The sequence below is a fragment of the Sceloporus occidentalis genome, unplaced genomic scaffold (genome assembly GCF_023333645.1).
Source record: "Sceloporus occidentalis isolate IW3139 unplaced genomic scaffold, rSceOcc1.0.p SCAF_3, whole genome shotgun sequence".
In the NCBI taxonomy this organism is placed as follows: Eukaryota; Metazoa; Chordata; class Lepidosauria; order Squamata; family Phrynosomatidae; genus Sceloporus; species Sceloporus occidentalis.
Genome location: NW_028316983.1, coordinates 196121275 through 196145545, shown reverse-complemented (window position 1 = coordinate 196145545; position 24271 = coordinate 196121275). Strand labels below are relative to the sequence as shown.

The 24271-nt window shown below is 39.5% G+C and overlaps 1 protein-coding gene across 1 annotated transcript; it reads right to left on the bottom strand.

Annotated features, from left to right (window-relative positions):
- UBE2V2 (ubiquitin conjugating enzyme E2 V2) lies at positions 1–22850 on the bottom strand. Its single transcript, XM_089517283.1, has 4 exons — positions 22768–22850; positions 10355–10500; positions 6824–6949; positions 1–1802 (listed from the first exon to the last, which is right to left on the bottom strand). The coding sequence occupies exons 1-4, from the start codon at positions 22781–22783 to the stop codon at positions 1656–1658; spliced, it is 435 nt and encodes a 144-aa protein (XP_089373409.1). The 5' UTR covers positions 22784–22850; the 3' UTR covers positions 1–1655.
- Positions 22851–24271: the final 1421 nt, after the last annotated feature.

Sequence of the window (24271 nt, the reverse complement as noted above, 5' to 3'; positions counted from 1 at the left end):
CATAGTGCACACACAGTTCTTTAATTTCGTTCTTATTACAAAGCACTTCTAAAGCTCCTGGTGCTAAATGCCTTTCCTGTGTATTGCAACATATATTTGGACAGAAACAAAGTAGGAAGAGCCATTTTCCCTACCACAAAATAACTCCTACCCTTCCCATGCAAAGAGGGGGTGAAGAAATGAGCAGAGGAAGGACATCTCAGCTCAGTTAAATATTTTCAAGTCCAGTAGATCTTGGTTTCCAAGCATTTCCATTCAGCTGAACTGAAAACAGCAGTCTGTGACAAGACCTGGCTGAACCAATAGGTTATTATTTTCCACAAGAGCCCGACAGAGCTTTCCAGTTCAGGGACAACTTACCTCTGAAAGCTGCTATCAGATGCTAGAGGACTAAGAGTGTTTCATGAAAGTAGTTATGCATGCACCTACTTCCATGACTCCTGGATTTTTAAATTGCATTACAACTTTAGCTCTACACCTCTCAGACTGCCTAACAGTAATAGCACAAAACTCAAAGCTGACCCCAAAACAAGAACTGATGTCCCTAGAAGCATTTCCATCTTTCCCCAGCTCTTTCCTCACAAGTTTACCAGCACAACTGCTGCAAGAATTAAGAATGTACAACAACAAAAGACAAATAGAATAAGCAGTCATGAAAGAAGCATAAATTACAACTATAGGGCCATCCTGTTTTAAAGATTTTTTTTTAAAAAAAGGAAGATAAGGAACAGCCAACTAGCTCCATCTCTTAGGCAACTATTTTACAGCCAATCTCTTAGGCAAGTAACTCTACTGTGCTGCAGAAGCCTAAAGTATCATGCAAAAGACAGTGGTAGCTGAACATAGCTAAAAAACAAAATTTGACTTCTTACCCTTGCAGTGTACTATCAACATAACCTAAATATAGAAATAGCACAGTCTCAGAGATACTTTCCACATTTTATTTACATTTGAAGACTAACTTTATTCTGAATCACATATCCATACACCTATTTCCTTTTTTTTGTTTGTTTCACTAAAACTTAAATGCATGGTTTATTAGAACAAAGACTTGTAAACAAATATTTGCAATGTCCATTACATGTAACACACAGGAGCCGCTTAAAAGAAAATCATTTCCCCATTTTATAAATACAAGTATCAAAACAATCCTGACTGTATTCTGTGACACTACTAGCAGTCAGCACCCACACCTTTGCAAAAATTAAACAAGTTTAGCAATGGTATTTGCAGTACCTGCTACTTAAACAATTTTATCTGCAGCTCTTTTACTAAAGCAAGATGGATAAAGCATGCCATTTGTTTTTGTTTTCTTCTTGAGAAAAGGTTTTTGAAACATTATTCCACAGCAACCTGGCACTTCCTGTCATGCTTTCATCTTGAAACACTGGAGCTCCAATTTTAGGCTACTTCAGGCTTATGCTTAATATGACAGTGCCTTGGTAAAAGGAAAAAGATGTGCTGCCTTTTTCTGTCTGATTGTGCCTGAAAACATATGGGGCATACATATACATATATATATATATTCTTTCAAATGTCCAGATCATATACACCAGCAGAATCTCTTAATGTGTGGGTGGTTTGCATTGTGAGATTAAATCAAGACATTAACATAAGTAGAAGTTGTTTAAGACAAGTTTGGGATTCAGCTAAAATTAATTGTTGTACGTTTGTCCTTCTGGAGGTTGTGGAAGCTTCATATTTTCTTTGGACATCATTAGACGCCTTAGCTCTTGAAGTACAACTTTAATGCTATAAGAATTTTGCCATTTTGCTAACACTGGTATGCTTCGTGTATCCACCTGTAAAAAAAAAGAGAGCATATATTTAAGTGGAGAATAAAGAATAATCATGGGAGTATGCTTGCACTGAGGTTTGCTACTACTATGGAAAATGGCCATATCATGGCAAATACCAATAATCCTTTCCTCCTACAATGGAGAACATGTTATGAATGGGCCATACCATGCGTTTAACAGATGTTATTTGACCAATGTTTCCATATGTCAACGCAATAACCAAAAAACCTCATTTTAAGTTCCTGAACCACTTTCCTGAAGGACCAAAAGCAGCTTTGGCCAAAGGAAATGTGCCCAACTTGTAAATTTCTCAAAAAACAAACAAAAAAACCCTGATTTTCAAGTAACTGCCCTACACGTAAATGCCAACTAAGGGTAAGCTAGTCTTAAAACCAATTGACACAGCCTCCTTCATAGTGAATTGAGCCACAATTCCTCCAAATACAGACACAATGTCTCATAATAGAATGATACAAGCTTTGATCCATGATAGATCCAAATATAGTCACATTTGACTGAAAATTCCAGACATTTAGAATGACATGAAAGTGCTCCCAGCTTTGACAATCTGCCAGCAGAATTAAGGGTAATTAGAACCCAGACCTTCCACAGCAAGTGTTTTAGAGATCCTTAAACGGGCAGGGGGGGATACGAATACCCAAAAGTCAACTCACCAGAACAACCAACTGTTTTCCTAACACCCATCATAAAAGGAAGACCTCATAGCATATGACAACTACAAAACCTGGATGATGAAAAGCAATATATTTCTGATGAGGCAGCAACAGCCACTGAAATGGCAGCATGCACAAACAAGCTACACTTGTTCCTCCACATTCATTGGGTTTAGGGACATAGGACTCCCACGAATGTGGAAAAACCACAAATAACAAAAACACTATGTTTTTACCTGGGAAAACACCTCTCTAGGAATCTCTAGATCCTCCAGTGCAACTCTGTGATCAATATCTGCCAGATACTGACCAAAGAACTGAGCTGATGGAGCTACAAATGCCTAGCGGAGTGTTAATGTGTTAACTCTAGAAATCTCTAAGACCTTCAGAGCAACGTTTGGTTAAAGTTAACAACAGAGTTGCACTGGAGGACCAAAATATTCCTGGAAAGAACCTATTAATAAAATCCATGAATAATCAAATCCGCAAAAGTCAAAGCCGCAAATGTGGAGGGACAAGTGTATTTATTTTGGAAATGGTTAAATCTTTTAGCTTGGCTATGAGTTCCAAAGATAATGTCTAACTTGTCAGAGATTCTCTAATAGATTATTTTTTTCCTACCTTGTCTACAGGAAGATTATACCAATTTCTGTATCTACAATTATACCCTGAAGTTTTACCGTTTATAAATAGAAAAATTGGCTCTTCCCAACATTTATTAGAAAACCAGGACTATACCAAGTCTAGAGTGTGTTGGATATTTTTTTCCTCCAGATGTGGATCTCATTATCATTGTCTAGATAAGGACAAATAAGAATGTGTTACTTCCAAAGATGGACCATAAACACCATCGTCGCCTCTGTGAATACCCTGAGAGAGAAAGGCAGGGCAAACTGGAGACCCTTGTACTGGTAATGCTGACCTTGATAAGGAAATCTGAGAATTTATTTATTTATTTATGGTATTTATACCCCACCCTTCAGCCCTAAAGACATGCTTTTTGTGAGATAGATGAATAGATATTAGCAATGATACCTCTCGAGATCCAAGCGCAGTATTTCCAGGTCAGTACAGAGCATCTGCATTTACAGTTTATTCCACTCACGCGCTCTACTGTGGCTGTTTATATTCTGGCATAGAAATATATGGGGTCTAAGATGGTATCTATCATGAAGAGACAGCCCTGTGCAATTTTTTAAAACTCTTTGCAAAAGTTGAACACTGTCTGAGTGAATCTCATCAATAAACTACTTTACACACAGGAAGGAAGCTCATGCCATAATGCAAGAGGCAGAAGATGTCCTAATCACCAAGGATGAAGACTCATGGGCCGTCCTGAGAATTTATTTGACTTGCCAAATCAGATGTCCTGATCTCACCGATTTTGAACATAACTTCAGCATAAACTAATATTGAGACCAGTGTGATTACTAGTACATCTGAGGATGTAGATTGAAGTCTACAAAAGCTCATGCTGCCAATTTTTTTCTTTCAGCTAGTCTCAAATGTGCTACAAGATCTTTCTACGTACTGATTCTACAGACTAACATGGCTATATCTTTATATTCAAACCAAGAGTCTGAACAGACAGGCCAAAATAAAGCTGCTTTGGGTCTCTTTGGAGGTATGCTGTTTTAATTACACATGCATCTTAAGAGGCCAGAAGCTGTGGCAAAGCTGTGTTCCAGTCCTTAGGACTGGAGCAAGGCTTTGGCATGGCATCCGGCCTCTTAGTACGCATGCATCATTTAAATAGCATACCTCCAAAGAGACCCGAAGCAGCTTTATTTTGACCTTTCTGTTGAGGCCCATAGTTTTTTAATAGCAGCAGTGTTAGTTATAGATACAGTCAATTTGTCTCATTCCTGCTAGATGGCATCCACAAATTGCTGCGGAACAGGACATTGGTAGGAGAATGCCTTTTTAAATACTACCCAAAAATCCTGTGAACAGTTTGGATCCACAGATTTGGCCAGGGTCCCTGCACAGGCTTTACATAGAAATAATGGGAAATTCCCCCATTTGAAACCTACTGAAGACATTCCCTTTCTTCAGTGGATGTTTTATTGTTAAATGCTGTCAACTCAGCCTGACTTATGACCCTCCAAGAGATCTTGTTATGAACAGCCTTCCTCAGATCTTGCAAATTCAACTCTCTTGTAATGTTGTCTTCCTCTTTTGCTAATACAGTGCACCCATGTTATATGTGGGCGCGCTGTACGCGGCTTTGAGAATATGCTGAAAGCTGTGCGGGGCGCAAGGGGCAGCACACCCCATTTACATGAATGGGGCGCACTCCTGTGGCATGCGCCCCGCACGCCACTGCCACACTGCCATGAGCACGAGCCCCATTCATTTGAATGGGGCTTGAGCATCCACGTATTTTCTCTTACACGGGGGGGTCCGGAACGGATAACCCCGCATAAGAGAAGGGCGGACTGTACCTTCAACTGTACCAACCATTATCTTTTCTAATGAATCACATCACCGCATGACATGCCCAAATTACAGTAACTTTATTTTAGTCATTTTGACTTCTAGTGAGAGCTCAAGCTTAATTTACTTTTGGACTCACTGAATTGTCTTTTTAGCCATTCACTGCATCTGCAGAAATCTCTTTCAGCATCACATTTCAAATTAGTCAATACTGTTCCTGTCAGCTTTCTTCACTGTCCAGCTTTGACATACCAGCATAGTAAAGAAAAATACTATGGTATGGATGATCCTGACTTTGGTATTCAATATTATACAGTGTGCCCGCGTCATACGCGGGCGCGCCTTACGCGGCTTGAGCATACATGCTCAAGCCGTGGGGCGCGCGCGGGGTGGAAGGGGCGGCGCGTCCCATTCAATTGAATGGGTGCGCGCGCCCGTTGCGCCCTGCACGCCACTGTGCACAAGCCCCATTGTTTACAATGGGGCTTGAGCATAGGTGGAATTCACCTTACGCGGAGAGATCCGGAACGGATCCCCGCGTAAGGTGAGGACGCACTGTATCTTTACACTTGAGGCTCTTATCTAATTCCCTCAGAGCTGTCATTTGAAAGCCTAGTCTTCTGATTTATTGCATACAGTTTCTATTTGTTGAGCTAATGTACAGAAAATTGTTAGTAATTTTTAATGTATTCATCACCCAGGTTACAGTTACAGTGGACCCTTGTTATACACTGGGGTTTGGTTCCAAGATCCCCCGTGTATAACAAAATCCGTGTATGCTCAAGTCCCATTAAATATAATGACACAGCAAAATGGTGTCCCTTATAAAAAATGAAAAATGAAGGTAAATTTATACTTTTTTGGGACATTTTCAAACCGTGTATGCTTGAATCCGTGTATAAAAAATCCGTGTATAAGAAGGGCCGACTGTATATACATTTTCTATGAACATTATTTTCTTTTTAATTAAGCAGAGAGGGTGATAAAATGCAGTCTTTGTTTGACCCTTTGTTTCTACTGTTGGTTTAAATTTTCCTCTGACTTTTCAGATCAGAATGACGTTTCTCATTCTACTTTTTGTAGTTGTCTTTTATTTCTTAGTACTGACAACAGCTCTCTTCATCCCTATAGACAAATAAGTGAAAATTACTCAGGATTCTGACACTCTTTCTGTTACCTTTTACTTTTGCTTCTTGCCTGTCTTTAACCATCAGAAGATTTTCATCAGTCATTGAGGTTTTTCTTATGTTATGGCTACAGAGAGTGTCCTTTTGCGTTCTTGCTTGGCGATGTTCCTCAACCTTGTCAATTAAGTTTAGTAGTGCATCCACACTTTAAATGGTCTTTTAATTCTGCAGGGATGCTCTTTGGGTTGCATTTTAGCATTATGATTGATTAAGTGGCTATTGTTTAACTCAAATATTTTAGTTTTATCATCTAACAATCAACAAAATTGACTGAACATGTTTCATTTATTCTACAGTATGTAGAATACGCTACTTAAATGTGAAGCCTTAATATAAGGACATAGGAACATTTCAAACATTGTATGTCACATAGAAGAATTTCCTTTTAATTCAAGAATGGAATGCATATTTCATATTTGCATATTTTCTTCTACTCCATGTTTTTCCTTCATATAAGATATTGATCATGTTGGGAGATAGGAACATTTAAAATTGGGGGGGAGGGGGGATGTGCCTGATATTCATTTCAATCCACTAAAGCAGCTATACCATTCACCTTCATTGTGATTTTAGAACAATGCAGTCATCTCCAACAAACAATAACACAATTTACTAAGATATTTGTTCATTAGCTTATAGCATGTGCATATACATCTTCCCTATCCAGCAGAACTGTTAACAGCTTTTCTACAAAAATAAATTAGCTTATTCGTTTTATATAACTTACCATTCCATTGGAATTATTTATTCCATTCATATTAATTTTTGTTACAAATCTAACTGTTGGAGGTGCTTCTGGATATTTAGACCCACACTCTACTTTCAAGCTGTATATTCTGTTTTCGTAATTTGTCTATTAAGCAGAAAGAAGAAAAGAATTAAAACCTTAGAAGGAATACAATGAAGAAATCTTTGTTCAGATCAACTTTGTTAGGTGGCTTTGAATGCAGATGCCAAGAGACAATGGGATTTTACATGCTATCAAGTCGTTTCCAATTAATGGCAAGCCTAAAGTATGGGATTATATGGGGCTGACAGTCACCCAATGGGTTTCCATGGCTGAGCAGAGTCATGGTACAATGCCCTAAACACTACACCACTGTAGCTCTATGCAATGGAGAGAATCACAATTCTTTAAAAAAAATAACTAAATTTAAAAGTTTATTTTTGATACACTTTATAAATTTTGCTGCAGCAGGCAAATACAGCTATCCTTCCAAAAGTTTTTAATGATTGCATCAAAGTTCTGGAACTCCTTGACAGAGAAAGTCTTTCCTTCTCCCTGTCAAAAATTCCATTAGGTTTTGAATTGTATTGTACTGTGTTGTTTTGCTACCATGCCTCGTTGTTTTAGCTGACTGCTATCTTTTTTCTGTAATCTGTAACATTTGTTTTGAGATTATATCACTGTCAGCAACTTTGGCCATAAATCTGAAAAAGCAGGGGAGATTTTTAAAAATATATAAATAAAACATTTTTCAATGATGTGAATTTTTATCTGTATGTCTTAATTTTTGTAAGCTGCCTTGAGTCCCGGATCTGAGGGAAAGGTGGGGTATAACTAAAGTAAAATGAACAAAAAATAAACATGGAGAACAACAATGTGGACATTTACTCATTTGGAAAAATTAGCCGTTCACAAGTAAATTGTTTTAGAAAATAAGTAGAAAATACTTTTTTAGCTGAGTTCAGCAATTTAAACTGTCTCTGTTCTACTTCTATAAAGGTAAAAGATAAAGGTTTCCCCTTTGAATGTCTGACCATAGAGGGCAGTGCTCATCACCATTACTAAGCTGAGGGAGCCAGCATTGTCAAAGATGACCCACGATCATGTGGCCAGCATGACTGCACGGAATGCTGTTACCTTCTCACCAAAGTGGTACCTATTTATCTACCTGCACTTTTACATGCTTTTGAACTGCTAAGGTGGCAGAAGCTGGGACTAGTGATGTGAGCTCACTCCATCAGTTGGCAGCTGGGTATTGAACTGCTGATCTGTCAAGTATGCAATCATCAAAGTCAGTGTCTTTACTGCTGAGCTACTGCATCCCTACCTCTATACAATAATACTGGTTATCTGAGAGACTTCTGAAATAAGGTATGTTACTAGCACTGGAGTAACAGGGACAAAAACTGAGTCCAAAGATATTAATAACAGAACACAGAGAAAATTTTAAGTCCTTTCAAATTATTTTCTTATAAACTGCCCAGAGTTTTTATGACATAGAACAGGCTAAACATACTATAAGTAAGTAAAATAATAAATATGCTATATGCAACAGTTTGCAGAGAAAAACAACTATACATTAATTAATGTAAACTGAGAAAAGGTTTCCATCAATTGAGCAGCTAAACATTTACAAATCTGATTTATAAACTGCTTTTACTTTTATAAATCCAGTCTTATTTATTTATCCATTTACTAATCAAAAACATTTACCTATGGCTAGCATGATGTAAACATGGTTTTATGGTGGCAATGACCCTTCAAAGGGCTAAGCTACTGGTAACTGCCCAACAGCACTGTTACTTCATGATGACTCTGCCCCTTCTTTTAACCTACCGAAACAGCATGTTTTTCTAAGCATAACTGGACTTTGGGGGGAAACATAAGGAAGTCATGCTTACAAGGGGAACTTTGAAACATAGCCATGTCTGAAAGTGTGAGAAAAGTGCAATTTTAAGCTACAATTTGAATGTCTCTACCTTTTGGTTATAGTAAACCTCGATCTGCTGAAAGAGTTTGAGACAATGCTATTGCTTTTCATAACTGCACTTACTCTCCACTGTTCAATTACCATAACATAATGCTACCTTACCCAAATTAATATTTTATACAAAGTAGAGTAACATGCTACTGCAGGTACAACTCCATTTTAAAGAGTCTGTTTTTTTACTGAATGGCTTCAGCTTTGCCATTAAATAGAAATCAATTAAGCTTTGCTCAGTTCCACAATGTACAAACTATTGCTATTTCATTGACACAAGCTCAAAATAGTTCTCAAACTGCAAGCCGATACCAGTTGCATTGGGGTAAAACAAAGTAATTGTTGCTTGGGTGCCGTGAGAGAAATGTTAATGTCATCTAGATCAGATTTCCCTAAACTGGTGACCTCTAAATGTTGGCTGAGGATGATGAGTGCTATAATCCAAAGCATTTGGAAGGTATCAGGTTGTAGAAGGTTGATTTAGATACTGCTACTCACCCCATTCAGTCTGTGTGAGTTACCCCTGGGAGGCTAAAGCTGAAACAGCAAAAGCACCACCAATGGGTGGCTATGGACCACAACAATCCCATCACTGGTTTTCATCCCTGTCAAAAATCGAGTCTTAATGCCCCCTTTTTATTTTGCCTTACTTGAAAAACTACCACTGTGCTGCTAACATGCAGCTCTGCAAGACAAAGGGAAGGAATACAACAGATCTCTGTGTACACTGGAGAGACCAGATACCTCTTCTTTCTCCCACAGGAACTGGAAAACCCTTTGCCCCCCCCCCCAAAAAAATTACTTGCCATTCTTAAATGTGAGGGCCTGTGAACACATGTAGTACTAAATGAGTACATATGCTAGAAAGCCTAATATTACCAAGACAAATATTGATATAAATCTAAAACAAAGCCCCAAAAATTGGAATATTGTCTATGCATATTTTTGGCAGAGTTGAAATTATAGCTTAATTAAGGATAAACTCTTAATATCACCAGGGTACTGTATGAAAGGTCCTAAGTGCCACAGAGTCACCACATCCTGGTGGTCTTAGAAGCTAAACAGTGTCAGCCATGGTTAGTACTTGGGAAGGGAAATGACAAACAAGTATCAAGTACCATATTTGAGAGGATGAAGCTGGCAAAACCATCACTGCCTAAGAAAATCCTGTGACAGTCCTGGCATCATCCCAGCTCCACAGTCAACTTGAAGGCACATACACTGTATGAAAACACTTGTTAGGACTATGCGCTTATAGGCCATAGCAACAGTCATATTTGATTCAGTCTTTGTGGCTGCCACTAGATGGCACTGTTGCCTCTATAGAGTTTTGAATATTTAAGTCTACCTGCATAAAAAGGGCATTACCTTTGATCTGATACACACTTCCATGTATTAAGTTGTTTTATAATAAAGTTTCTGACACAGCATGATCTAATGGTGTGAGATTTATTTTTAAAAATTGAAACTTTTAAATCTTCTGACACAACATGAATTAATGGTGTGTGATTTTTTTTAAAAAAAATGAAAGTTTAACTTGTACCACTGACCCTTGGTGGCCCAATAATCATGCCCGTCCACCTTGTAAGCGTCATGTCTTCATCATCTTCGAGGCCCCAACTTACTGTACCATCTCCTACTCCTTTCTGACCTTCTTCAAGTTCTTCCAACAAGCGAAAATTACGAGGGACTTTAACTATTTAAAAGAAGTGAAAGAACATAAACAGTGTTCAAAATCAAATTTCACCTATGTTAACGCAAGCCACCCACTTCTGAAAGTCAGTGCATTTTACAAGCGTTTTTATATTTGTGTGTTTTATGTTTAAATCGATGTTACAACAAAACATGGCCTCATTTATGAAATTTCATCACAAGGAAATGACATCCATTTAAAACTCATCAACAAACTTATGGGATTATCTCGACACAAATTTAAGTCACTTTGTAACATGGCATTTTCTCATGAGGCTAATTATAGGTGTGATATGGTCCAAAATCCATCTCAGAGTTTATAACTGGAAGTCAGATAAGAGCAACATTATTTTCATAATTTAATTCATCAGTTTTCTATGAGAAAATAAGAGGTTCCAATATGGAAATCTGGGAATGCCATCTGAACACTAGAATACAGAAACAATACTACAGTAAGCAACACTTAGTTGATAAATTCTCTATGGCTTTTACAGATCATTAACACATAAGCATGTAGCAGAGAGTCCCTGAGTGCTTGCTCTTGGATATTTGAATCTGAGAAGGGAAGACAGAATTGATCATCAGCTTGTCTACTTACAGAGTCCATGGTGGTTGCCTTGAATGGCTTGGGGAGAACACAGGCAGTTTAGAATGTTGAGAACAGCCAAAGGGAGTGAAGCTAGGAAATTTGGGGGTTGCTCCCAGGAGCGGGTATAAATAGAGAGGCGGAGCTATGTGTGAGGAGAGTGTGTCTTTGTACCCTGAGGGGATAGCAGACGAGGAGGATGAGGGAGACTGCTATGAGTTGCAATCAGAAGGGGTTTAGTTACCCAGGTTAGGGACTAGGGGAGTCTTGAGTTAAAGTGTATGTGTTAATATACTGTGATATATATATATATATATATATATATATATATACACACACACACACAGTGCACCACCACTTTACGCAGGGGAATCTATTCCAGACCCACCCCCCCCCAATAAGACAAATTCTGTGTATGATCAAGCCCCATTCATCTGAATGCCATGGGCATGCGCCCCATTCATCACATTAGGGCTTGCTGTCTGCGTGATCTCAAGTCCGCATATGGTGAGCCTGTGTACGGCATGCACACACTGTATATTGTTAGCAGGTGGTGGAGATTATTAAAGTCATCTGGAGAACAGATGAAATAAATTGTTTAAATGAAGGAAGTTATTAGAATGGCTGTTGGTGTAACAGATAACCAGAAGAGTTGAGAGACACAAAGGCTAGATAAAAGTTCTGTGGGAAATAAGTCTATAAGGCCATGATGGCAAACCTATAGGACAAGTGCCCTCTTTGACACACCAAGCAATTTCTGAGGGCATGCGGAGAGATGGGAGGGTGAGAGAAGAGTAGGAATAGGCAAGCACCTGTGCCTCCTCTTCCCCGCGCCCACTCGGGCCTTCAGCTGCCTCCTCAGAGACAGCTGATGGCACAGGAACCTGGGAGTGAAGAGGAACAAGTGCATGCCTATTCCTCCTCTTCCCCCCTCCCTCCCAGGCCTTCAGCTGTCTCTGAGGAAGTCCTGCCCCCAGAGGTTCCACCCATCCCCCTGGAAGTCCCTTCCAGCACCTGGTAATATGCACTGCGGGAGCACCTTTGAGTCTGGGCACTCGGCCTCTAAAAGGTTCGCCAGCACTGCTATAAGGGAACTGTTAAACTTTGTAACTATTAAAATAAGCTATATACCGTATCAAGCTTGAACAACATCTTATGAGAAAGATACTGTATTCAACCTTGCTTGTAAATAAAATTAGTCCCTTCATTTCAACAAGCAGTTGCCTGAAGTGTGCTTACAGATAATATCATCCACACTACCAAACATGAGTAAAATGCTACCAAAGGGAAAAGACCTTTTATTATTTAGGATACTTCGGATATTGGGTATGTAGTTATCAATTGACAATTGGTGTCAAGCGGTGGGATTCAAAAGGCCCACTGAACTGGCATCTAAGAAAAGTAGTGAAGCAGGGTGTGCCGCATCACATAAATTCTTCAGACAAGGAAGAATTCATTATAAGGTCCTGGTCCTGAATGGGAGTCTCACTGCCACCATGTCACATAGTGATATCAAGACTTTCCCCTTTTTGTGATAACATAAAGGCCCCATTCAGATTATCACACCTTATTTTAATACATATTGAATTCCTGTTGCACCCATAACCCCCTAGCACCTCCCAATACAACATCATGAAGCCCTTAATTAAGGTTCCCTGTTATTTGAAGTGATGATTACCAGATATGGATTAAGCATGAATATCAGTAGCTCCCACTTTTCCGTTAACACTGGGACTCTGCGTGGCTTACAAAATATTAAATTCTGTACTAATTAAAGCACATAAAAATATTAAAATATACAAAACTTTTTTTAAAATGCAGATTAATGAATAGATTTTTTAAGAACTCACTAAACAGCAGAAAATAAACCTCAACAAGACCACACCCATTTAAAAGCTCACTGAAGTCAATTCCCAAAAACTTGTTGGGATAGTTTTAAAAGTTTTCACTTGCCAGCAGAAAAATAGAAAAGAAGGGGCTATCCTAGCCTCCCTAGGGATAAAATTCCAAAGTCTGGGAGCAGCCACCAAAAAGGCCCTCTCATTTGTACCCATCAGGCATGCCTGAGAAGTTGGTGGGGCTGAAAGAAAGGCCTCCCTGGTGATCACAGAATTTGGGAAGGCTCATATAGGAAGACAAGGTCCTTCAGTCTCAACCATATAGGGCTGTATAGATCATAACCAAGCACTTTAAATTGTGCCAGAAAACAGTCTGCCAGCTCTAAACTTTCTGTAGCCCATCTTATTTAATAATCTGGATGCCTAAACCACCTTCAAGTATTTGAACTTGTTTTGAAGCTGGCAACCAGACTGCTGGTTTGGAGATGACATGAAACCCTGATTAGAAGTGTTCCTATGATTGATCACAACACAAAGAGAAGAGTTAATGATCTATCTGTACTGAAAAAAGGCTCATTAAGCCAAGATGTGATCACCCTACTGGTAATTTCTTTCATATTTTGGCATATGCAGAGAGATAACCATGCAAACCTAGCCTATGAAGTTTCCATTATTTACAGCAAAACCTGTAAATTTAAAAGAATATTGCAGTCACTTCCAGATGTAATATTAATATGCAAGGTTAGGAGTAAATACATTTCCAGATTCTATTCCCACAGCTACCTCAGCTTTAAATTACATTACCCTTTGTGATTCTCTTCTTAACCAATAATTCAGATAAGAAGTCTGAACTTGAAACACACAGATAACATAACAAGTCTTGTAAGCAAAAGATCTGCTGGACTGTTGAAGGAACATCAGCATCAGATGCAGTTACTTTACATAAAACATGTAAAGAGCAGAGAAAAGCATTGAGGACTTGTTTGAAAGGAAGGTCTGCTGAGAAACAAGTTCATGATAAAAAAATTCCCCTGAAAAAAAAGGAAGCATTAAAAAAAAATTCTCAAATCCTTCAACTGTAGAAAAGCTAACACTGGTGCTTGTGTCAAATTACTAATCCTGATATGTACATATTTGATTCCTTGGGTAGGTCAACAATTATGCAAGCGTGCAATGCCAGCTGTAAGTTGGTTTGACCACAAGCATGCTCAGGTGGCTATTTTTGGAAACAGGATTGAGGAAAGGGCTAAGAGAATTGAACAGATGATATATGCAAGAGAGCTGAGGATAGAACCCTAGACATATATGTACATATAAAAAGATGGATTAAAATAAGATAGCAATCTTAATTTAAATCCAGTGTTGTATTAAATATACCAACAGGGGTCACAAATTAACCTAAACTACGGAAGCTATAAAGAAAAACACTAAATAATGTGATTGCCTTAGTGTAAAACTTAGTGTAAGAAAGCACTATTGTAGAAAGGGCATCAAGCTATATAATTATCAGTTTTCAGAGTGCACACCCACACATGAGGCCCCTTCCTACTCTATGTTTCTAACTCCTTATTTTAGCAGGATGCAGATAAAATGACTGTTTTTGTACTGCTGTGAAGTGTGGTTGCTACTACTAGTGCTCCAGTGATTCATGCATCAAGCATGATTGCTCAAATGAAAATAAAAGACAAAAAGTGTGTAATAGAACAGGATTTGGAAATAAACCAGCTTTTTTCCCATTAAAAATGAGGCCGCAAAAGTTAACTTCCCAGTCTCAATAGGATAAATGGCTAAAATCAGCATTAGTGTCTACACAACCAATATCACTCTTTATATTACTCAAGCAAGCCCATTCTCTTTTCCAAATGAAATAGACTAATAAGCAAGTATTTGCAAGATATCTTGTTAAAATTGCACTATTACTGTATCCTGCTAAGTGTGATTGTGTCTAGTGGTTGCTTTCAGAAACAGTTTTTGAAGAAGCACCTCTTAGCTGTCATATATTACAGGATAAATTTCAAAAAGGCTTCAAAGGTTTACAACTGTTTGAATCAACTGCTGTAGATACTCACTGTTTTCTCTGAATATAACTAGTGTATATACCCAAATATAAGTCAACCTCATATGTAAACTGAAAGCAGGTTTTGGGATCAAAATTAAGGATTTTGATATGCCTTGTGGATATGACCTGGGTGAAACTTAAGAGCCACCACCATTTTCCCACACAGGCATTCAAAACAGCTTTTTGCCACTCTACTCAGAGAAGGGGATTACTTGTTTTCTAAATATGTATATATATAAGTTAAGGTACAGAATTAATTTTTATCAACAAAGGCACCATTCCCTTCTCTGAATGAGAAACACAGTGCACCCTTCTTTTACACAGGGGATCCATTCTGGACCCCCGAACGTGAAATAGTGCGTATGCTCAAGCCTCATTACAAGTAATGGGGCTTGTGCTTGTGGTGGCAAGATGTGGCGGCAGCGTGTGCCACAGGCGCACACACCACTGTTTCTTCCGACACACAGCACTGCCTCTTCCGCCACTGCTTTCAGCATATGCTGAAAGCAGCATATAATGAGCCTGCATATGACACGGGTGCACTGTAGTCCATCCTGGGAGAACCTAAAAGAAGCACTGACCCATTCTCTTCTCTCCACCTTGACACTGCTTTTGGCCTTTTTGAATGCCTGAGAAGGAAAATGGCAGCAGCTCTTTGGTGCTTCTCCTCAAAGGAGTGCTGAGAGAGTAGCGGGGGTTTGGTGCTTCTTTTGGGTTCGCCTGGGATGGACAAAGCTGTCGCTTTTTGTCACTCTACTCAGAGAGGAGATGGTTCCTTTTTAAAAAAATGAAATTAAGATAAAGTACTTACTCTGATCAATGGATATGTCAACCCAGGTTTTTGGGATCAATTTTGCTGACTTACATTTCTGGACTTATACATGAGTATATACAGTATGTCATTACTACCAACATGATGGAAATTACACTTCATATTTACAGTATTACTAAGTGGCTTCAGACTTGCTTTCTGAACATCACTATTCTGTAAGGATAACTAATTTCTAAGAACATAAAATCAATTCGTCGCCCCTCCATTTTTTCGGGGGTATGTTCCGGATCACACACACACACACACCCCGCAAAAATGGAAATCCACTGATATTCAAGCCCTATTGGCTTGAATGGCTGCATGTTCCCATGGGCATGTGCCCCATTTTAAGTACTCTCCTGTTTGCCCCTCACAAGTAAGTGAGGGACTCAGATTCGAAGTCAGCACAAATGGAGGGACAACTGTACATTCAACATCCGATACAAATCATAACTATCTCTCACTGGTCCATATTATGTTCACCTTTGATTTTAAAAAATAATAATATTCATATTTTTCTTCCTACACTAGGATACACCAGTCTTCGTGTATTGTATCCACGTGCTTTAAACTGGACTGGAAACAAAATCATTCAGGACAGCATAAATAAAGCATGATTAGCAACAGTATTAATTCAAATTTTATGCAGTGAAGGTTGTAGACAAAATCCACAGATGTTTTCATCAGAGAAATCTGTGTAATAAAGATGAACTGATAAATAGTGTGTACTGGAGGTTCACAGTATTGAGAAAATTGAAGATAACTGACTGAGCAAAGCTCTGGTCTCTCTAAGTGTTGTCTTTGGAAAGATCTATTCCTTGCCCTGAGAGATTCATAAGATTGTGAAGAGAACTGAGGTGTTTATATTTGTCACAGAAGCTGTTACCTTAAGACAAAACATCTTGGAAACAGTTTTGAATTAAGTTGAAGAATTAAAGTTCAGACCATCTGGAAAACCCGTATTTTCTAGATAGCACCTCTTAACATACTATTATATATTACAGGCTACATTTCAAAAGGGTCCTGTCCATAAAATTTATGCCTGATTTACAGAGTACCAAGCTTGATTGAAGCTCTGTATAGTTTTGCTGTGAACAGTTACAATTTGTGCATATTTGTGATTTTTTTATTGAGTCAGACCTATCTCCATTTCACACATACCCCACTCACAACAAATTATTCCCCCAAAACAAAAGTCTCCTATGGAAATGTGCTCTCTTATTCTTCTCATTATTTCCCATTTTGCTAGTATTTCTTTAAGCACCTTAAACATCACATCCAGGTTCAATAAATTTCTGGGCTACTGTTCCTGTTTCTTTTCCATTATGTAATCCCCAAAGAACTTCTGGGGACTACATTTAAATTTGTTTTATAAGATGAGAATTAGTTCATAAATTCACATATATAATGGCAGGGAATGTGCTAAATCATGGCCAGTAACTTTTATATTCTCATTTGTAAAGCTGATTCTGAATTTCTGTTCTCTCTTAACTGTCCAGGGAAACTTCAGTTATTAGGCAGCATAGATATATATCTAAACAGGACCTCCATATAGCACCAAAACACTCATTTTCACATCTGAACTATATAAGACTATGCTTAACATTTTAAATTCATATTCATCATACATATTAGAAAATATTTGTTTGGTTCACACGGACAGTTCTCTGAATGATCTTGCATATTAAAATGATATTATGCAACAAATACTCCATTTTCAATCATGTGTTATCTGTTTTTAAAAAGTTACCTGTTGATGTTATAACACTATTTGCTAGTACTGTACAAATCTTTATAGAATCACACTGTAACTCACGAGAATTTCAGCACAATGAAAAAATGGACAAGCAACCAGCATTACCTAGTGCAACAATATTGGTACAAAACACACTGTAGAAATAATCCAGTCTGAGACCACTTTAACTGCCCTAGTTCAATTGCTAAGGAATACTGGGAATTCTAGTTTATTGTGGCAGAAGAGCTCTCTGACAGAAGGCTAAATGTCTCACAAAACCCCTGTTCCCAGAATTCCCTAGCATTGAGCAAAGGCGGTTAAAATGGTCTCAAACTGGATTATTTTGGCAGTGTGTTTTGGACCATTGTTTATGGGCTCTAGTATTTTTACCGACCAGTAACTACTAATCCTGTATTTTGTCCTCAAAGACAAGTACTCAGATGAGTGTGAGAAACTGGGCTTAACATTGCAATCTTACACATTTTTATTCAGAAGTAAACCTATTGAGATTAGTAAGATATATTCAAAGGTGAGCAGAGGATTGAAGTTGCATATACAAGTAAATTTGGCAAGCCATCATTGTTAAACCAAGGGTGGGCTAATGCCAGTCTTTAAAAAGTTCGCTTCTTTCCTTTTACAAAAATCTGTGGACTACCAGAATTTTAACTTGAAAAGAAAAAGCATACTCAAGTTCTTGCAATAGCTGAGACATAAAGACGTTGTGTCCAACAATCCTGAAGTACATATGCCTGATTAAGAATGTAGGCAGACTCTTACATACTCCTGTTTCAATACTGTGTGAAAGAATCCAATAACCAGTAGGCACTTGGTTGTTTACAGGTGTCAACTGGTACCAAGGTTTATGTTCTACCCCACCCATTTCTAAATTGCAGTTGCCCATATATAGATGGCGTATAAGTTATGGCAACACAGTTCTGAGTTTTCTTATAGCAAAACAATTGTAGAGCACATTGCTCTTAATGTTACTCCATCTGCACCATTTTATAAAAATAAAAATATGGCAGTCTGAGTTAGAATGACAATAGGCTTTGAAGCATAATGCAAGTCTTTTTCTTTCTCAGATTGAGAATTCAATAGGCCATATGCCCAGTCTACTATGTCTAAACAGTGAATAACTTTAAAGCTGGTCATTTCAACATGCCAGATCATTCAGAGAACAGAACTTTTAAGGGAGGAATTATATGGAAGAATCAAGAGTGAATATTATAAGCAAGGTTAATATAGCAAGGCTTACTGTCCATAAGCTAAGTCCACCCAGACCCAAGCTCCAACTATCATACTCTCTCTTTCCAACACATTTAATTACACAGGCAGACAAATTTCACCCCCACCAGTTTTTGTTGGACTACAACTCCATGTGTTCTAGAATCATGCAACTCTAGAGCTCTGCAACTCAAAGTGGTGATCCCTGAGATACCAGCTGACAGCAGTTAGTGAGTTTCCAAGAAAAACAAATATGTCCAGTGTGCTGGTTCCTGGCACATTGGGGAAAGAACCTAGTGGTTCCTGAACACAAGACATCTTACGATGCACTACTGTAAAGGACTACACACTGCTCACCCTTATTTTAAAACTGAAAGGGATAGCATTAACTGCTACACATAAATAGTAAGCCACTGAAAAGGCACCAGCAAGAAGACATCTTGTCTTTGCAGTGACCTTGTAAAAGCTTGGATTTAGATGGAAAGATATATATCAGATGAGTACTGTATTTCATATATACATTCCAGTACATTTCTCCCCCTTCTAGGCTGCTGGGTATTTTTAGCCTGGAGAAGAAAAGGTTAAGAGGTGATATGATAGCCTTGTTTAAATACCTGAAGAGATGTCATATTGAGGGTGGAGCAAGCTTATTTTCTGCTGCTCCAGAGAACAGGACCTGGAGCAATGGATGCAAGTGACAGGAAAAGAGATCCCACTTCAACATTAGGAAGAACTTCCTGACAGTAGCAACTGTTCAACAGTGGAACACACTCCCTCTGAGTGTGTTGGAGATTTTTAAACAAAGGCTGGATGGCCATTTGTCGGGAGTGCTTTGACTGTGAGTTCCTGGGAATGGGGTTGGACTGGATAGCCCTTGTGGTCTCTTTCAACTCTATGATTCTACTATTCTTTCCTCCCTCTCTCCTGTACAGAGAGAAATAGTTAAAGAAAGAAAAGGGAACTGATTCAAGAAAAGTGAAATACAGAATACTCCTATTTGCAGATAGGTTGGCTGAGTCAGAAATAAATGGTTTACCTAAAGCCCTACAATAAGACAGAGAAGAAGTAGGACCTCAAGTGTGTATGATGTTTAGTTGCCTTCTAATATTCAAATCGTTTCCTTCCAATTTACTTTTGCTCTTGGCGACTGCTAAAAGTTAGTTACAATTAAAGAACTAGGGATGTATCTTTTATTCAGCTATCAAAACAAAAAATTGTACTCTACACCATTATAAGAATGGTAAAAACAAGCAGATAGTCATTTATCTGGACATATGGTCTAAATCCAATTGCTAACTTCAGCTGGAGTTCACTCGTAAGCGATGACTTACTTATCAGCAATGGATTCAATTCATATCCTTTAAATCAAACTAGGCAAGGCATTTAGGCTAACTTTTAAACCATTCAGGTTACATTATGAACACTTTGAAATAAAGACTTGACTAGATAAATTGCTGTGGAAGAATCAATATATAGCACATAAGGTGAGCTGCAATATTAACAGAATGTAATAAATGGTACACCTGTTCCAGAAACCTATCCTGCTCTTGTTTCTTTGGTGCATATTGAGAAATTTACCTGTCATCCAAGAAAATGACAGACGTAGTTATTGTTACTAATACCCGCCCCCCCCCACCTCTTTTTATCAAACAGGACATTACCCTATGGAGAACCAAATTCTCCATAGGGCAATACAATCAACTCTTAACGTTACCAAATTTAGTTCCCAATACTATCGGTTTTGATAGTTAAACTAAGGTGCAAAACACACTGCAGTATTAATCCAGTTCGAGACTGCTTTAATTGACCTGGCTCAATGCTACAGAATTCTGGGAACTGTAGTTTTGAGAGACATTTATAGCTTTTTCTGTCAGAGAGCTCTGATGCCACAATAAACTACAATTCCCAGGATTCCCTAGCACTGAGACAAGGCAGTTAAAGCAGTCTCAGTCTGCAGTGTGTTTTGAACCTAAAAAATGTTTTCAGAGCTACAATGTAGTTTGTCTTTTATGTCTTATCACAGGGGTCTATGGTGGTGTTTCACCTACCCTGTTTTGGAAACCCTGTATTGTATTTTGTGACAAGGATGATTAATAGGGAGAACGTGGGTAGAGGGTGAATATATTGTAAGTGTCTGTTTCTGTGGGTTTAATTAGTTACTATCTATATTACTGTGATGAATGATTAGGAGCCTTTAATTATATTAAAATAAATGCACTTTACAAAACGGTGATGAAAATGCTCTTGCAAGTAATTGAACAACGTGTTCATTTTCAAGCTTTCAATAGCCCACAGTTTATGAAAGAGACTGTGTCATTTATTACAAGTCAGGTCATTTTTGTAGGGATTTGAAATTATAAGAGCAGGAATATAGAGCGTGGCATACCTCAGCAGCCAAAATTAATTAACTTATTTAACAAGTTCAATATCCATGCTGCGGATGATTCAGACACAAGCAAAAAGCTTATCTTACCATCAGCAGCATTTACAGTCTCAGAAGGTAAATACTAATAATCAAACAGTTGTAACTGTGAACTGACACTGATTTGTTTTAGGCTGCCATTCATAACAAACTGATTCGAGGAGAAGGTGCCACATTTAATTCAAAACTTATAGTTATGTAAATTCCATTATTTCAACAGATCTACTCTGGTCTGAACTAACCAGAGCTTTTGGTACTAGACCACTTCTCTAAATAATAAAGATCCAAAACGTACTGCAGAAATAATCCAGTTTGAGCTGGCTTGAGCTACCCTCAGTGCTGGGAATTGCAGTATATTGTGGCTCCAGAGGTCTCTAGCTCAGCGCCAAGCTGACCCTTGTAGTTTATTGTGGCACCAAAGCTCTGCGACAGAGAAGGCTAAATGTCTCACAAAACTACAGTTCCCAGAACTCCCTTGCATTGAGTCAGGGCAGCTAAAGCAGTCTCAAACTGGGTTATTTCTGCAGTGCGTTCTGGACCATCGTTTGTAGGCTCTAATATGGATTTGGATCTCTTCCAGCAGGCCTTTCCCGAATGGAAACACCCAGCCCTAGATGAGCCTCTCTCTCGTCTTGTATTGCGTACCAGCCTTTCCCATTCGCTTTTATTTTGATTTAAATGTTGAAACAATTTATCTTAACCGATTGTTTTACTGATAACATGTTTAATTCTTGGGGGAGAGTGGGGGGTAATGCACCGTATTGCTCTTGGTGGGGAATTTTAATACGTAAGCCGCTTCGGTTGTTTCCTAAGAGAGAAGTGGGATATAAATAAAGTTTTATTATTATTATATGTTATTATTTTATCATTATTTTATATTATAATTATATTACTATATTATATTATTGTTTAATCATTATTAAATTATAATAATATTACTATATGAATATCGTATTATATTATTTTTATTAGAAGTGAGAAAAGGGCTGCTTTCTTGGGAGCAGCATGGAACCCCCGCTCTCCAACTTTATATTGACAGGAGTGGCTTAGTATTATAAACTCTGGCTAGACCCGACTGGAGTAGACCTATTTGAATTGATAGAACTTGGGAGTGAATCCGCAGCGGAGGGATAACCCCGTTTGACACCCTGCTCTTAGTTTAGTGCTGGGGGATCCTGGGAATTGTAGTCCATGGCGGCAGCGGAGCTGTCTCTGACGAAGGAGGCTCAATGTCTCATAAAACTACAGTTCCCATCATCCCCTAGCGTTGAGCCAGGGCGGTTAAAGGGGTCTCGAGGGGGATTACTATCTCTGCAGTGTGACTTTAGGACCAAAGAAGAGAAGCGCTCCCCCAAGAAGGGGTCCCAGTCCCCGGCTACCCTCTTACCCCGGACCCCCAAACCCCCGCCTCGACCTCAGCCAAACCCCGCGGCCTCCCCACCCAACCGCCACCGCCACCGCCTCTTCCTCCTCCTCCTCCTCCTTCCCCGGCCGGCCTTAGCGCCTAGGTCCCCCTCTGCCTAAACGCGGGGCCGCTTCCTCCCTCAGCGGCTCCAGCCATCCGCCAAGCTCGCCCACCCTCCGAAGGAGACAGACCTGTGGATCCGGCCATCTTGTCCTAAACCCCTCCCCCGCCAGCCAGGAAGCGCACGTGACTGACGACGGTGGCCGCCCTGTGCGTGCGGCGTCATATCCTGGAAACAAGCCCCGCCCACCCCGCCGGGCGAAAGAGCGCGAGAGGGGGCGGGGCCAGCCTCTGAGGGAAAGGGGCGGGTCATAAAGTGACCGTTGCCCTCCTCCTCACACAATAAGACTCTCCCTCCCTCCCTCCCCCACTGTAAGGGCCTTCTCTCCCTCAGTCCCCAAATCATGTCCAGCATTGGAGTAAATTTGAAGCTCCGTGTGTCGAGGGACCCTGTATTGTAAAACACCTTTGAGACTGAGGTCCAAAACACACTGCAGAAATAATCCACTTTGAGACCGCTTTACCGCCCTAGCTCAACGCTAGGGAACCCTGGGAATTATAGTCTGTTTGTGGCACCAGAGCTCTCTCTGACAGAGAAGGCTCAATGCCTCACAAACACTACAGTTCCCAGAATTCCCTAGCATTGAGCCAGGGCAACTAAAGCGGTCTCAAAGTGGATTATTTCTGCAGTCTGTTTGGGACCTTAGTTTGTAAAATCAGTCTGCAAAGGGACCTTATGGCACCTTTGGAGTTAACAAAAGAGAAAAAGAAGAAAGGAACTGGCCGCCCGCTTCCTCAGATGCCTGGGGGAGTGAGTCTCAAGCTTAGCAAAGCTTATGCCACCAACTTCTTTCTTTCAGCGAGTCTCAGAGGCGCTGCAAGATCCCTTTGCACTTTAAAGGAAAGAGTTTCCATCTCTCTGTGCAATGTTAGAAATTTGGAGACTGAAGGGAAAGAAAGTCCATTTAGTGGGGCAGTAACCTTATTGCGGGGGGGGGGGGGGCAATGCCCTCACTTAGTGACCCCTCCCATACGCCCTGCTTGGTTTGTAGCACTGCAGAGGCTACCAACTAATGGTGCAATCTACTCAAAACATAGATACAGCCCTGGATGGAGTTAAATACTAAAAAGGGGAGAGAAATGGATAAGGAAAACCAGAGTTTTAGTTAGGTTGTCCAAAAAGTGTGGTTAATGAATGAATGGGGGAACAACCTGAGCCAGTTAAGGCTTAGTGAGCAAGTCCCTTTAAACCAGTGGCTCTCAACCGTCCTAATGCTGCAACTCTAATACAGTTCCTTATGTTGTGGTGACCCCCCCCCACCATAAAATTGCAGTGTCTCAGTTACCAAGACCATAGGAAATACAGTGGTACCCCGGGATACGAATGCGCCGCCTTACGAAATTTCCGGGTTACGAAAGAAATTCACTTAATTAATTGTTTCCGGGTTACGAAGGTTATTCCGGGTTGCGAAAGAAATTTTGGTGCTTTTCGGCGCGATTTCACATGGAATCGCGGCTTTCGCTATTAAAGCCTATGGGCTTTTTCGGCTAGCGAAAGTTTCCGGGTTACGAAAGCGGCGGCGGAACGAATTACTTTCGTAACCCGGGGTACCACTGTATGTGTTTTTCAATGGT